This window comes from Pleurodeles waltl, chromosome 8 (assembly GCF_031143425.1).
Source record: "Pleurodeles waltl isolate 20211129_DDA chromosome 8, aPleWal1.hap1.20221129, whole genome shotgun sequence".
Taxonomy (NCBI): Eukaryota; Metazoa; Chordata; class Amphibia; order Caudata; family Salamandridae; genus Pleurodeles; species Pleurodeles waltl.
This window is the reverse complement of record NC_090447.1, coordinates 524,582,984-524,597,422: the sequence shown is the minus strand read 5'-3', so window position 1 is coordinate 524,597,422 and position 14,439 is coordinate 524,582,984. Positions and strand designations below refer to the sequence as shown.

Below are 14,439 nucleotides of genomic sequence, written 5' to 3'. Positions count from 1 at the left end.
ACTCGGTTAACATTTTATCAGTGGAAATTACTGCCCTTGAAATAGGGTGAAATGTACTCATTGTGCAAGACAAAGATGGGCATCACCAAATGATACCAACAGTCCAAGCAAAAATGACGAATAAATGACCCAAAAAAAGCATCACACATTAGCAGGACCCATAATTTTGGTAAGTGTATGGCATTACACTTCTATTAAAATGTTACAGTCCAATTTAGAGGTTAGCTTTTATCTTTGTAATGCACCATACTCCAGTATTCACATGTAAAGTACTGCGAGTACTTTACATGGGAGGGTACAAGAACACATTTGCTAAGCATATGCACTGTTGGAGTTCTAGCATCTGCCAGACAATCTGAACTTATTCCTGGGATGAAGACAATCAAATTTCCATAAAACGCTCCATGTCTGGACAAATATGCAAACAAAGTGCGTCCATTTCAAAGAAGCAGAGGTCAGGATTGCTCTGGAAGAGTCAAATGCATACTACTTCAGCTAAGGGAGCCGTGTACACGCCATCCTATTTTTTGGGTTACAAATTAGATGATGGAAATAACACACATTTTACAAAGATTCTAAACAAGGGGCAATTACAATACACAATCTTCATGTGGCTCAAAGATTTTAAATCAACTGGCATACCAAAAGTTCAGGTGGTCCATCCTCCGCATCTTCAGAGGACTGCTCTTCTCCAATTTTACTGTAAAAGAAGACTTGGTCATTACATTCTATGTCAAACAATTCTGCAGTCAGTGAAGACCGGTTTTGCCAGTTTATATGTATTAGGTTAGCGATCCCATTCTTGTCAGAACCAGTCTGCATAATTAAGTAGTTTTCTTTCCCCGTCTTATGACCGTCCAAGTCTAAAAATCAGTAATCAGACCCCATAATTACTAGACCAAGGGCTCTTGGATTTGGTTTAAGGTTAAATAAGAGTTTATGTAACTTAGCCTTTAAAACAGCAAATTCATAAGCATACAACTTACAAGAGACATCACACCATCCACTGACAGCCCTTAATACAGGGCTCATTCATCACAAGCAATGTGAGACAAGTCTGAGGAATACCCAACTCCAGACCGTGAACAACAACCATCTGCTTTATATTTCATTTGAAGCAGATATGTTGAAATTTTGAGCACAAAAACACAAGACTGCGGTGGGTAAAAAAAAAAAAAGTGAGAAAAATCAACTTATACTTGTCCAATATCCTGGCTCAAATATAATATTCGATCCATGTGTGATCAATTAAAAATCATTCCCAAAGACTTCCTTTAAAAGGTCTAAACTGGGTCCCTTGAAATATTTTAACTTGCTATCAACCCAAAATACCGTACTTACCTCAAATCCCATACATTAAGCCTTCGGTCTGTTCCACTTGAAGCAAGAATTGTTTCATTGTGAGGAGACCAGTGAACCTTAAAAAAAAAAAAAAAAAAAGAAATTGCCAAAGTAAAATCAGTCAAGCAGTGTCAATACAGATGCAATTCTAGCATCACCTCTATTGGTCACTTTAATTCTTGGAAATTTAACCATTTAATCCTCTTTACTGGTCTTTTTGGGTATGCTGTGGGACAAAAGTAACTTTCACAATTGTCTTCCATCACCATTTTCTTCAGCTACTTAGGTAAAGTACACACACACGCCTGTTTTGTGGTACATGCAGCACCGGAAGACAATCTGTGAGCAGACTGCCTTCGTGTTAAACAGATAAACTCTTAAGTATTTTTTTTACCTAAATGCCTCACAAGAGAATGCCTCGGGCAAATTAAGTCACCAATATGACCTGTATAGTTCCTTTGCGACAGCAAGCAACAGTTTTTCTCATTTCTTGTAGGGAAAAGATACTTTAAGACATGTCTAACGGAGGTTTATAATGCAGTGGTATTGAGTATCTTGCCATACAAAAGAAACACAGGAGAATCGAACAATTCTTCTTAGACTGTGCTTGCTGATCGATATCCACATGCAAAATCTTTGAAGTGAAGCTGCCATGCTGAAGTATTCAACGTTTTCGTTTATTTTTGTTTTTTTAAGCAAGGGATAATGTTCAGTTACATTTAAACCTGTGTGATGAAACCCTAACTTTGCGGACCTTGTTTTCCAAGGCTAAACAGTACGAGGGCTGAAATGTGCTCACACTTTCTGAGCAATCCTTCTGGAATCTGCAAGTTCTGCTTTAGCATTAGATCACTTTCCTGGTGCCCACAATTCTTTAGAGAAGATACTAAAGCCTAGTTACAAAGTGAGAAAGTAAATCCTCCCCTCTGAATAGTTGTACCCACAGGCAAACTCCAGGCTTTCACTTGTCAAACATCTTATGGGAGCGGAAAGTGGCAAGGTGAAGTAGGTGGGATTAAGAAAACCATACCACTGCTCCTCAATTTCTGGAAAGGAGCTCTAAACTGCTTTATAGTTCTGCTTCTCATGGAAGGGGGGAAAAAAAAAGAAAAACAGTACACGCAGTAAGACAAGCCACACTTTATATAAATGTGTAAGTGTAGGTCAGGCAAACTTCAGTGACCAAAGTCATCTACTCTCAAGTGAGAGAATAAAGTACAAGCCCTTTTCTCAGTTCCATTTCGCTCTTAGATGGATAGGTACTAGGGGGTGAGTTCACAGTCTTTACATTGGGAGAATTTCATCAACAGTAGCCATTCTCCTCAGTTTAAATCAGGACCTCAAGAAGAGAAAAAAGCACTGGCATAGGAAATAGGTCTCACCTATGGCAGCACTATTGGCTTTGCCAATTCCTTTTAGCCATGTTGTACAGCAGCACGGCTTAAAGTTAGAAATTACATGTCAGTGCTGACTACGAGGAGCAGTTATCTATTTTCTTATTATGGGATTATTCTCTGCCTTGACACACACAAAACCCAAACTAGACAAAAGCTCCAGGATGGGGACAAACACAAAGGAAGTGAAGCCAGCTTTGCTGACCGAAGGAGAAGCAATGAAATGAGTGGCTAACTCAGCCAATGGTAAGGAATGAGTGGGCTCTGAGCCTGCAAAAAGGGAGGGGTAGACGGACACAAACAGGAGGGTGGAGGTTGGAAATTAACACCTCAATTAAAACACACGCAGCGGACGGACACTAGGGGGAGAATCAACAGACACCATATTCAGAGAGCAGACTGCACTTAAGGGAATGAGGCACATTAGAAACTGTGGACAGAGTGAAAACAGTATAATTCACAATAAGATACACAATAAGATACATATATAGAAGCATTGAGACCGGAGATCGAAACACTGAGGTAAGAGGTTGTATGTAGGGGGAAGAAATAAACTTGATAAACACTCACTATGAGAGGAGAGCAAAAGAACAGAAACAATGATACCCACAGGTAGGACAGAGGGTGACCAAAATAAAGCAAGAAATTATGTGTGCATGTGCTTGAAAGCCACGGGGGGATGGATAACGCATGTCAGAAAGATCACAGGATAGATTAAAAGGAGGGGTGCCTGTGTGATCAGACAGAAAGCAGGCAGAAGACTAGAGACAGCAAAAAAAGCAGCAAAGAGGAAACGAAAAAGGAGGGAAATGTTGAGAGGAAGAGATGAAAGAGAAACTGGAGGGAAGAGAAAGCAGAGTAAGTGCAAAAGGGAGAGAAATGAAGATACAAGAAAGGGGAAATGAGGAAAGGTAAATGTTACATACCCAGTAAGCATCTGTTCGTGGCATGCAGTGCTGTAGATTCACACGCTCTGCGTACTCCTGCCATCTAGTGTTGGGTTCAGAGTATTGCAAGTGTTTTTTTTTCTTCTTCGAAGCAGCATTTGAGTCATGGGATCGACTGACTCCTCAGTGATATTAAGCATGAGCATCGACTTTGTTAGATTGTTTTCCCGCAAGTGAGAAAAGGAGTGTAGAGAAAGTACAGAGAAATATGTCCATGCAAATGTAGCTATATATCTACAACTATATACATGTATAAGGTAACTGATACACTCATAGGCGTCCGGGGAGGAGGGAGGGCGCATGTGTATCTACAGCAGTACAAGCCATGAACAGAATACTTTCATTACTGAAATCCTAAAGAGGGATGTATTTTGGCTGTTTTGTGGGTATTGATGAGGATCCCAATGTCTCTGTTGAGAGGCCTCAAAGGTGAGCACTCTAGTCCAACCTATTGACTTATATGGACCCCCACTTCATCAATACTGGAACCCAGGGACTCTCCACTGAATCATTTCTGAACTCACCAACATACCTCCCCCGCCACCCGAGTCGTTGCTGAAAGCTAGGGACCTAATCTGCTAAAAAAAATTTTTTTTTAAATTAAGCAGTCACAGACCCCCAGAGGAGGCTTTGCAGACCCCGCAGGTGTCCCAGGACCTCAGGTTGGGAACCACCACCCTAGCCCATGTGTGAAGCATCTTGTCAGAATGATCTGAGGCACATGGTCTAGAAAAGCCCACCCTTTCAACAGGTTGGTGGTGTTCCACCATTGCAGAGAGCAGTGAGGACGGCGATCTAGCACTAAATCTTTCCAGTGACCCTGTGACTGAGCCCACTGATGAGACAGACTCTGCTGTAGGGGAGACGTGTGGATTCTGGCATGGGGAACAATGGCAATGCAGGAGACCATCATCCCCATCCATGAACTATTAAATTGTGATGGTTTAGAGCCAATTTTAAGTTTCACCTTTTTTTCCCCCCTCTCTCCTATTTATACTTTCAGCTTGTGTCTAATATGGGCATATTCACTATGAGGAGTACATCCTCCGGCTAAGAACCACCTCCTGCTTTGAAGGGGTGGCCCGTCAGACATTGCAGTGCCAGTCTGGTGAGGAGCTCGCCCAGTGATGAAGCTTGATATCCTATTGGAGGTGTGAGGGCTGTTCTGCTCCCGACTATTCTCGCCTTCTTGTAGAGTAGTTGTGTCACTTTGGAACAGTGTACTTTCTTAGTTATTACTGATTATATTAGGGAGAGTGTACACTGGACCATAATCTCCCTGTTCTCTCTTTTTTTATTTATATGTGGTAGTAGCCACGACAGAATCCTGTGGGACCTGTGATCTGATGTACGGCAGATCAGAGAGCAGCTTTGTATTTTTAGTGAACTAGGGGGGGGGGGGTTGGGGGGGGGGGGATGATCACCCTAGAGCGGGCTGGTTCCTTAAAAATGCTGTCTGCATGACAAAGCATGCCAGGGAGCATGGGGAGGAACTGGATATCCCCAATGTGTGGATGTTCAGGCATCAAAAAGAAAGTACTGTTCAATGGGGTCCTTGTGAAGCTTGACAATGCTCGAGCAGCCACCTTCCACAATCATCTGCTAGTTGCATGTAGCATCCTTTGGCCGTGCTGGTATGGGATCAGGATGTGTGGGGGATCCTGGGATCAGGATGTGTGGGGGATCCTGGGATCAGGATGTGTGGGGGATCCTGGGATCAGGATGTGTGGGGGATCCTGGGATCAGGATGTGTGGGGGATCCTGGGATCAGAGTCACATGTCCCATAAATCTGGGTCCTGCTGTGTCTCACCCAAATCTCCCCCAGTGAATAAGGGGGAACCCTGTGGTATTAAATCCCCTGCAGTAGGAGAGGCAGATGAATGAGGAGGAGGGTGGAGGAGAGGTAGGTGGTGGATGATGAGGAAGAGGAGAAGGCTTGTGAATAGTGGTATTCTGGTCATTGGTCTTCTCTGGAGGTGAGGTGTCCAGAGCCTCCTGAAAAGATAGCTTCCGCTTGAAGGCAAGAGGGTGAGCAGTGTGTGTTATGCACCCTGTACCCTCTTGGGTGAAAAGGTGACACTGACCAAGTGTCAACTGTCTCCAAAATGGAGACAATAGATGGTGTGGCCAAAGATTGGCTAAAGTCTCTCGGTCCCAAAGAGGCCTGATTCCTGGTTTCCAAAAGAGCTTTCCAGTGGGTGCCCTCTTTGTCGATACCGGAGCAGGGGTGGAGCTTGGTCAGCTCAGTTCCAAAGGGGTTAGCGCCGAGGTTTGAATGACAATTGCTACAATGTCTCAGACCAAAGATTATGAGGCCGATATCGAAGACAATGTCTTAGCCTTGGCAATTTCCAGTGCAAGCCGGAAAGCAGGACATCTGAGCCTATTTTTCGGAGCTGGCCATGGTCTGGTGGCAGTGGTGGGCCGACAACCTCAGTAAGGGGGCCTTTTGGAAGTCTTAGTGGGGCAGAAGGGGCCACAATATTAATGGGTTGTGCCCATGTCACCTTAAGGCTTTCGATATCAGACTGGACGTCAGTCCTAGTTGGAGAAGGCCTCCCGCCTATTCCGGTTCCTACTGGGCGTGCTCCTACCCAAAGATGTCCAGTGTGTCTTTAAGAGTCTTTTACGACTGGAAGGGTTTTCAGGCAGCTTCTTGATGGTCAGGCAGAGGCACAGGTTACGCACCAGATGTTGGTCAGTATGTGGGAATTCCGAGTGGCACCAAGTACAAAAGTGAAACTGCGTCTGTTCAATCGCATAGCATACTGGACGGTGCCACGCATTGAGGTAGGCCCAAACGGGCAAGGACGCCTTGGAGGGCATTCGATTGGCTCCCAGACCGACAGACGAGTCCGAGAATGTGAGAAAACGGGTTCAAGAACAATACAGTTGATGGAGTAAAGAAGGAAAAGGGAGGTTTCGAAACGGGTGTGAGGGAAAGACAGAAGACAGACGCACATCCAAATCAGACAGAGAAAATATCTAACAAAGGAGTCAATGCCCATTCCATCACCGAGAAGGAGCCACTCAAGCCTGTGACTCAAATCTGCTTCTTCAAAGAAAAACAACTTGCAACACTCCTAACCCAACACTAGATGGCAGGAGTATGCAGAGCATGTGTATCTACAGCCACACATGCTATCGAATATGCATGGAAATAAGGGAGAACTAGCAAAGGAAAGAAAGTGAAAGCTGACAAAATGTGAACTGCAACGCTTGAGAACTAAAAGGTTAGGTAATGTTAGAAATAAAAAGTATAAAGACAAGAGAAGAAAGATGGAGGATATGAAAGAGGGAATGTTAGGGAGGGGGACATTTGCAAAATAAGCAAAAACTAAAGAAATAGTGAGAAGACTGAGGGCAAGAGTGGGGGGAATAAACGAGAAGCAGAACGATAAGGGTAAAGGAATAAGACAGGGAAAAAAAGAGAGTTTAAGAGGGTGAGAAACAAAAAGGAGATGGGGATTGAGGAAGACAAGGGAGAAGAAAGGAGAGACTGGTAGGACGACAAAGAGGGATGAGGAAACAAGAGAAAAAGGGATAGGAATTAGAGAGGGAGCAGAGGAAAATAAGAGGACCAGAAGGGAAAGAGATGGGGAGAGCAAGAGAGAAGAACAGACAAGAGGTGGATGAGCAATAGAGTGTAAGAAGATGAAAGAATGCAAGAGGAGTGTAGGAAGTCTAAAAAGAAAGAGGGTAAAAGAAGACCTTACTAAAGCAGATGAACGACAAGTCACAGAAGCGGCGGGGACCAGAGACCAAGCAAGTTAAAAGCTAGAGGGAACTGATACTTATCAGTCAATGTGCGATTGTGCGATCAATAAGTCACCACCAGGGCCAACTCCCGCTCTATTTCTCTTATTTTGCTGCCTCCCCTCGGTTTCACTGGCAACACCAACAAACATAGTACCACGTGGGTCAGAATTTATGGTCCGGCGATTTCTTAGCCAACCAGCAAAGATATTTATTTATGAGATTGGTTAAATATTTATTTTCACTTTGGTAAGCTCAGGAGGTCCAAGTCCGAAGAAAGCTTAACAGCTCACGCCTGCTAGAAATCGATATAGGGTTCCGTGGACTTGAACTACTTGATGCCGGTTGGCAGTTAACTGCCAACAGCTCGCCAGCACATGGGCCATTAGGCACATCTCTGGAGGCAGAAGGCTGGGCGAAGTTTACATCTATCCATAGTGAAGTCATGGGATGGGACGTTCTGACCATACCACTGTCAGATATGCTGCCACTCGACACGCACACTTAGAACCACAGATGGCTGGCAAGTAATGCAAGCCTGTAACAGTCATAGTTATATACAAAGGCTGGATTACATACACATCACTACACATTCAGACACCTCCTGTAGCCGCGCTCCCACATCTCCCATGCCCTACTCGCTGCACGAGGACTCCGGGTGGGAAAATGCATGGGGCAGAAAGGAGAGCAGACCTGCTCCATACCGTGCTGCGCATTAGCCCAGCTTTGCTCTTCTGCGAGGAGGGAAGAATGCCTCAGGCTGTGAGGTGTGGGAATGGATAGAGAGGGGGCTCCCAAAGGCTGTCTCAGCACACCACAATGTGATTTATGGTGTAGGCATGTCATTGTTTGGCAACAGGGATGTATTGGGATGTGAGGACTTCTGCAAGCAGTCTTCCAGATTTAGGGGAGGGGCAGGCAATACTCTTCTCCTAAGCCTGAGTCAGCCTCCCCTAGATGAGGAGTCCTCGTGTAGCACGATGGGGAGGAGTAATGGGGAAGAGCAGCACTTGTGTGGTTATTAAAGCTAGAGCAGACTAGGCCGCAGGATCCTCCTCTCACCTAGAAAGTGTCTACTGTAGACAGCACAAAAACCGCAGGGCTAAGTGAGGTTTGAAAACGTAGCTTTGACAATTCCCAGCAAGCACAGACAATAAAATGCAGATGAACTGCTGTGCATCTCAAACTCTGCTGGTTATTGGAATACAAAGAAGAAACCAATGAGGGTGCCCTCGGAAAACAGCAGCCATTTGATCTGGTCTTTGAACGCTCACCAAATGTGACAAGATAAGGATAAACAAACAAGGACTGATGTGTGCCACAAACAGAAAACAAACAAACAAAAAAACACCCCAATAGATGAACAACCACTGTGTAATGATACAGTAACTAGGTCCCTGCTCCGTGGGAGGAAACAAAAAGAAAGGATGGACAAAGACGACTGACCAATAGTAAGCAAGGATTTTTAAAGGACGCTGGAACAACAAGCATTTGTAACGCAAAGGGGCTCACGTTTGCTCGAGTTAAAGATATTAGAGTTGTAAACTCTTAATCTGACTTTTCTTGCCACAAACTGAAAAGTAAAACAGTTCCACATAAGCAAGCCGCCATGGGGGCGCAAAGGAAACAAAAGAAAACTGAAGTTTGCCTGCAGTGAATTGTATCTGCAAAAGCGCAATTAGCCATGTAACCGTCAAAAGTACAATTATCCATATAACTGGCAAAAGTGCAAATATCTATGTAACATGGTCGATGCCTTGCAAAGCGCTCTACAACTCCCCAGCGAGGTCACCCTGCCTACGAAATAAAGAGAAAAAGTAGTGCAGAAACCATCCGGAAAACATGGAGCCTCATATGTTTTCAGTAGTTGGCCGATGCGCTCGAGGAGGGGTAAATACCAGAAAAGGCATGACGTATGCATGCCTTTCACTAATGAAATCAAGCAAATTTTAAAAAGGTAAGCCCATGAACCACCCAAACTGATGGGCTTGACATGGGCGCGGTTAAAAGCCCACAGAGATTATACCAGGGACACAGCACTTTGCGCTCGGCCCTAAAAATTAAAATGCAGTGGACGGCTGCAAGCCCACAAAGTAGAAACTAATGTATATATACACAAGATCTATTTAAAAAAAATAAAAAAATAAAATTGAGAACTGGGTTTCCACACTGAAGGAAACCAAATCATAGATAAACGATTTTGGAGAAAGAATCTTATTGAAATACAAGGAAATCGAAAATTAAAAAGGAAACATTTTAAAGGAAAGAATTTTATAGAAATAAATAAATAAATATCGAAAACATTAAAACTGGGTGGAGTTTAGAAGCAGCGAGGGGTTTTGCATTTCCAATATGGGTTTTGTAAAGTGGTGATTTTGTTTTTTTGGTGGGGTCTGAGATGGGAGAGTTCTGGCTTAGGGGATGGGGATGTTTAGAGGTTGCGAAGGGTTTTAGGGATGAGATCTGGGTGGAGTTTAGGAGTGCTGAGTTTTTTAGGGTACACCAATTGAAAATTAGGGGTGGTGAGGAGTTTTTTTGGTTCAGGTATGGGTTCAGGGTAGGACTGGGGTTTTTAGAGCTCTAGGACAGGCGGAGTTTAGGGCTGCAAGGGATTTTTAAGGTTCCGTAATGGGTGGAGTTTAGGGGTGCTAAAGGATTTTTAGGAACAGGAATGGGTGGAGTTCAGGGTGCTAAGGAATTTTAAAGGGCCTGGGAGGATGGTGTTTTGGGTTTGGAAGGATTTTGGGGGTCAGGGATGAATGGTGTTTAGGGTGATTTGGGTTATTCCTAAGGTTCAGGGATATGGGAGTTCTGAAGTGTTGAGGGGATTTAAGGGTTCGGGAATGGTTGGGGTAGAGTGTGATTTATAAAGTTCAGAAATGGGTAGTGGTAATGAGGGATTCATAGGGTTCAGAGCTAGGAGAAGTTTAGGTGTGGTGAGGGGTGTCAGAGTCCAGGACTGATGATGTTCAGGGATTGTCTGGGGGTCTGGGATAGATTTTGTTTCTAGGACTGATGAGGGCTTCGTAAATTAAAAGCATTCAAAAGCAAATGCTCGACAATGTAAATGATGTAAAACAGACAATGTTCCCTGAAGTAAAGCACTGAAATACCCCCAACAAAAATGCAATCATTAAATTTACGCCTTAAATGTGCAATCAACTGCCAATTTCGAGAGATTCTAAGAACTGGTTTCTATGAAGTGGTAAATTCCACTCACTGTGGTTTTCCATTAAACATTTCAGGTGAAATGGTTTCCCATAAAGTGATTTTAGGGTTTGGTAGTGATAGAGGAAAGGATGCTTTGTCAGTTCAGAGGTGGGTAGAGGGAGACTGGAGGGCTTGGGTGGGAAGAGAAGCAGGGAGGAGGGTGAATTGAAGGCTCAGGTAGGGATAAAAGGAAATGATGGGGACTTGAAGGTTATGTGGCGGGTTGAGATACAAGGTGGCGACAGTGACTTAGTTGGATAGTATGATATAGGACGGCTTATTGTACAGTATGGCGTGTCATTGTATGCTATGGTCTCACTGTAAAGTAGGTTATAATAATATGGTAGGTTATTGTGTTACTGTATGGTAGGTCATGGCCTGGTATATAGTATATTATGATACGAGAATGGTAAGGTGTGTTATTGAGGAGTACAACCTATGAACTGATAATAGCACATCTACACATGCATTTTAGGCATGCGCTGATATTACCAGCAGGTACAATTTAAAAACATGCAATTTACGTTGGCTTTCCCAAATAGGGTAGGTAGGAAGCATTACACGGAATGCAACCAAAACGAGGAGTCAAACAAAAAGCACCCACAGCGAACGCCCTAACATGTAGCTACTAAAGTTTATTTTTTGTTGTGTGGATAGGAGAGGACTGGCCGGAGAAAGAGGATAGCGAGGTTATGAAAAATATGAAATGCAAACTAAATGTGGAGCAAAGGGAGCAGCAGACCCAAGATTAACAAGCAAAAACTAAAGGGCATTAAAGTATCAAAAAATAAAGAGCAGCATAGTATCAAAAAAGATAGGAGGAGCACAGGGGCATATAGAAAGAACAGACAGACAATATATACTCACACACAAAAGAAAAGGTTCCAAAATCTAAGCAAACAGTCCAAAAGAATGCTAATCGAAATCAGCCAGTACTTGGGCCATACTCCAGAGAAAAAAAACACACAAGCAGCAGAGACGGGCAGCCAACATGTGCAGACCCACACTCAAAGAAAGGAAGAAAATAAGAGTGACAATGAAGCCAACCAATGGTAATTACTGGGTGGGCAACAAAAAAAAAAAAACCTTATTTGTGTTTATAATCGATCGCTAGTTGCAAGCGGCAAAGCATGCTAGTTGTCTTAGTGGAGACCCCAATTCCTTCGACCTAGTCAAGCCAGTTTGCAGTGTGAACACTAGATGCATCATATGGTCAGAGTCCAATGTCAAATAACTCGCTCGTCTGTTGTGCACTGCAATCTGCCTGTCCTAATTTATGCATGTGGAAGCAATTATTCACCTATAAGGGGTGGGGAATTCGTATCTTCCGATGCCCGAGACATCCAGATTTCTTACAAGGGCAAGATGTTTAATTTCTATTTTGCCCGAATGACAAGTAAACAAAGACGGTATTCCGATACACAGCTATTCAACCCTGTTGGTCACAGCCAGTTAAGAACTGAGCTCTGGGCAGTTTATTTCCAGTGTAAAGGTCAATGCAAAAGATGGGGCCTGCACTTTCCTTTCCCCAGAACAGAATAACATGATAAAGCAGAGCTGAAGTTGCAGCTCCCGTATAGAACATCCACAGCACTGTCATGATAGAGGCTTTTTGCTTTCTCCCGGAGGCTCTCGTGTGACTTCCATGACATCCCCCTGGTCCCTTCATTTACTTCGAGCAGGACGTGACCATCGAGCTTCTGCAGCTCCAGAACATGCACACCACTGGCATGTTGGCTGCTGGCTTATATGCCTCTTGGGCCCTGTTCTGACTTCAACCCTGTGATCCAGACCTTTATTCTGTGCTCCACCCTGGGCCTCATGAACCCTCCTCACCTCAGGGTCCTATAGTAAAGAGTACTGCTTTCCCTTCTCATGCATCTCATGCCCCCACAACCCCCTTGCACCGCCCCTTGCCTGAACATCTTAGATCTCATCCGGTGCCTGTACCTGCTCACACCTAGCTCTCTCCGGCGCAGGTCCAAAGACAAAGGCTCATAATTCAATGATGGCTGAGTGAAAGGGTGGATGGATGGCTGAGTGAAAGGGTGGATGGATGGCTGAGTGAAAGGGTGGATGGATGGCTGAGTGAAAGGGTGGATGGATGGCTGAGTGAAAGGGTGGACGGATCGGTGGGTGGAACGGTTGACAGAGGAGTGGATTGACGGACAGAGTAAAAAGGAGGATGATTGAAAGGGTGAACGGATGAGAATGGATGGATGAGAACCGATGAAGGAATGGATGGGTTTGATGGATAGGTTTTGACAGGGGAGTAATGAACCTCCTCCCCCCCATAACACCCCCCCCCCACCCCACAATTTTAGCAGCTACAATTGGGGGGAGCTCTTGATGCACCTCTACTGTCTACAGCTCAACAGACAAAGGCCAATAATTAATGGGAAAGGATGGATGAGTGGAAAGGATGGTGAATAAAAAAAAAGTTGGGTTACAGGGTGAAGGGATGGATGAGCGAAAGGGAGGGTGGATAGATGTAGTGAAAGGGTGGGTAGATAGGTGGGCAGATGGCTGAAATGGATGGATAGGTTTGGAGATATATACATTTGGAGATGGACAGATGAACAGAACAGTGAAAGGCTGAAGGATAGATCACATGGTAGATATCAGTGGGTGAATGAAAGGATGAATAGATAGATGCTTGGATGGAAGAGACAAGTCAACTATCCTGGGGAGGTATACAATGACTTTGCTTGCTTGGTGGCATAAGAGCTTTGGTTTAATGTGGGGGTTATTTTAATTTTCTGGCTGCTCACTTGGCCTGCGCTATGCTTCTTTCTCTACCTGGGGCTTATCGGGTGGGCATGGTGCTGTTTGCCAGCACGTTCTTCCTAAAAAGCCAGTAGTTCTTGATCTCAAAAAGCCCATATTGATGTAGTAGTTCCTGGCACCTAACAAAACTACTTTGTGTGCATATATACTCCTTGTAAAAGAGCAGAATGCTGTCAGTCAGTGAAGGCAGCCAAAATATAGTATTTCAATAAGAACAAAAGGTCTTGGTTTACACCGAACTAATTAGGGGACAATTGTTAGTCACAAGAGTGCACCCATGATATATGTCCTTGCATTAAAGCAGATTTACGACTTACGTGAATTTACATGAATTTCCTTCAAGTAGGCAAAGAAATTGTACTTCTAGAAAACATTTGTGAAGTGCATTTTAGCACTAGCAAATATGAATGTGTAATTTTGCCCCAGTGAAAATCTGTTGTAATTACAAGTTCACTTTTCTTACACTCACATTTTTCGCATCCCTGGAAGAAGTTTTACTTTTGCCATTATCAGGAGTAAATATCCACCCTCTCAGTATGGGAAAAGAGAGGAGAGAAGAGCTTGTGAAAACCCCTAAAACATGCAAGTTAGTAGGTTTGCAGACACTCAAAAGCGCATTGCTTACCGCTACCTCCAACCCTTGTATATAAATCTGCAGAAAGGAGGCAAAATAAGGGAATTGGTAGTATTTAAATCCTTGTATACTTGGAGCCTGACAATCAGTGAGGCTATTATCAGAGCTCCTATATAACCTGAATGCTACCATTATTTGTGTCTGTACTACATGGCACCAAAGGACAAGTGGATTTTGTTACAGGACAAGTTGATTTATGGAGTCACCTGTCCCATGGACAAGTAGATATTTTATTAAATTCCATGACCCTGACCTACCAAGGCTCTGAGGAAATCAGTGCTGAATTAGAATACAAAACATTTTCCCAACAACCAGTAACATCAAGCAGAAGATACCATTTCCACAATGAATACCTCAGGAAACAAACTT

The 14,439-nt window shown here is 43.8% G+C and overlaps 1 protein-coding gene across 1 annotated transcript in view; it reads right to left on the bottom strand.

Moving 5' to 3' along the window:
* RBBP7 (RB binding protein 7, chromatin remodeling factor) overlaps positions 1–14,439 on the bottom strand; it is an 88,056-nt gene that overhangs the window by 16,607 nt on the left and 57,010 nt on the right. Inside the window, exons 9-10 of the mRNA XM_069204536.1 lie at positions 1,342–1,418; positions 643–700 (exon numbers count right to left, since the gene is read on the bottom strand). Of these exons, the coding sequence (XP_069060637.1) occupies positions 643–700; positions 1,342–1,418 (135 nt within the window). The remainder of the gene's footprint in view (positions 1–642; positions 701–1,341; positions 1,419–14,439) is intronic.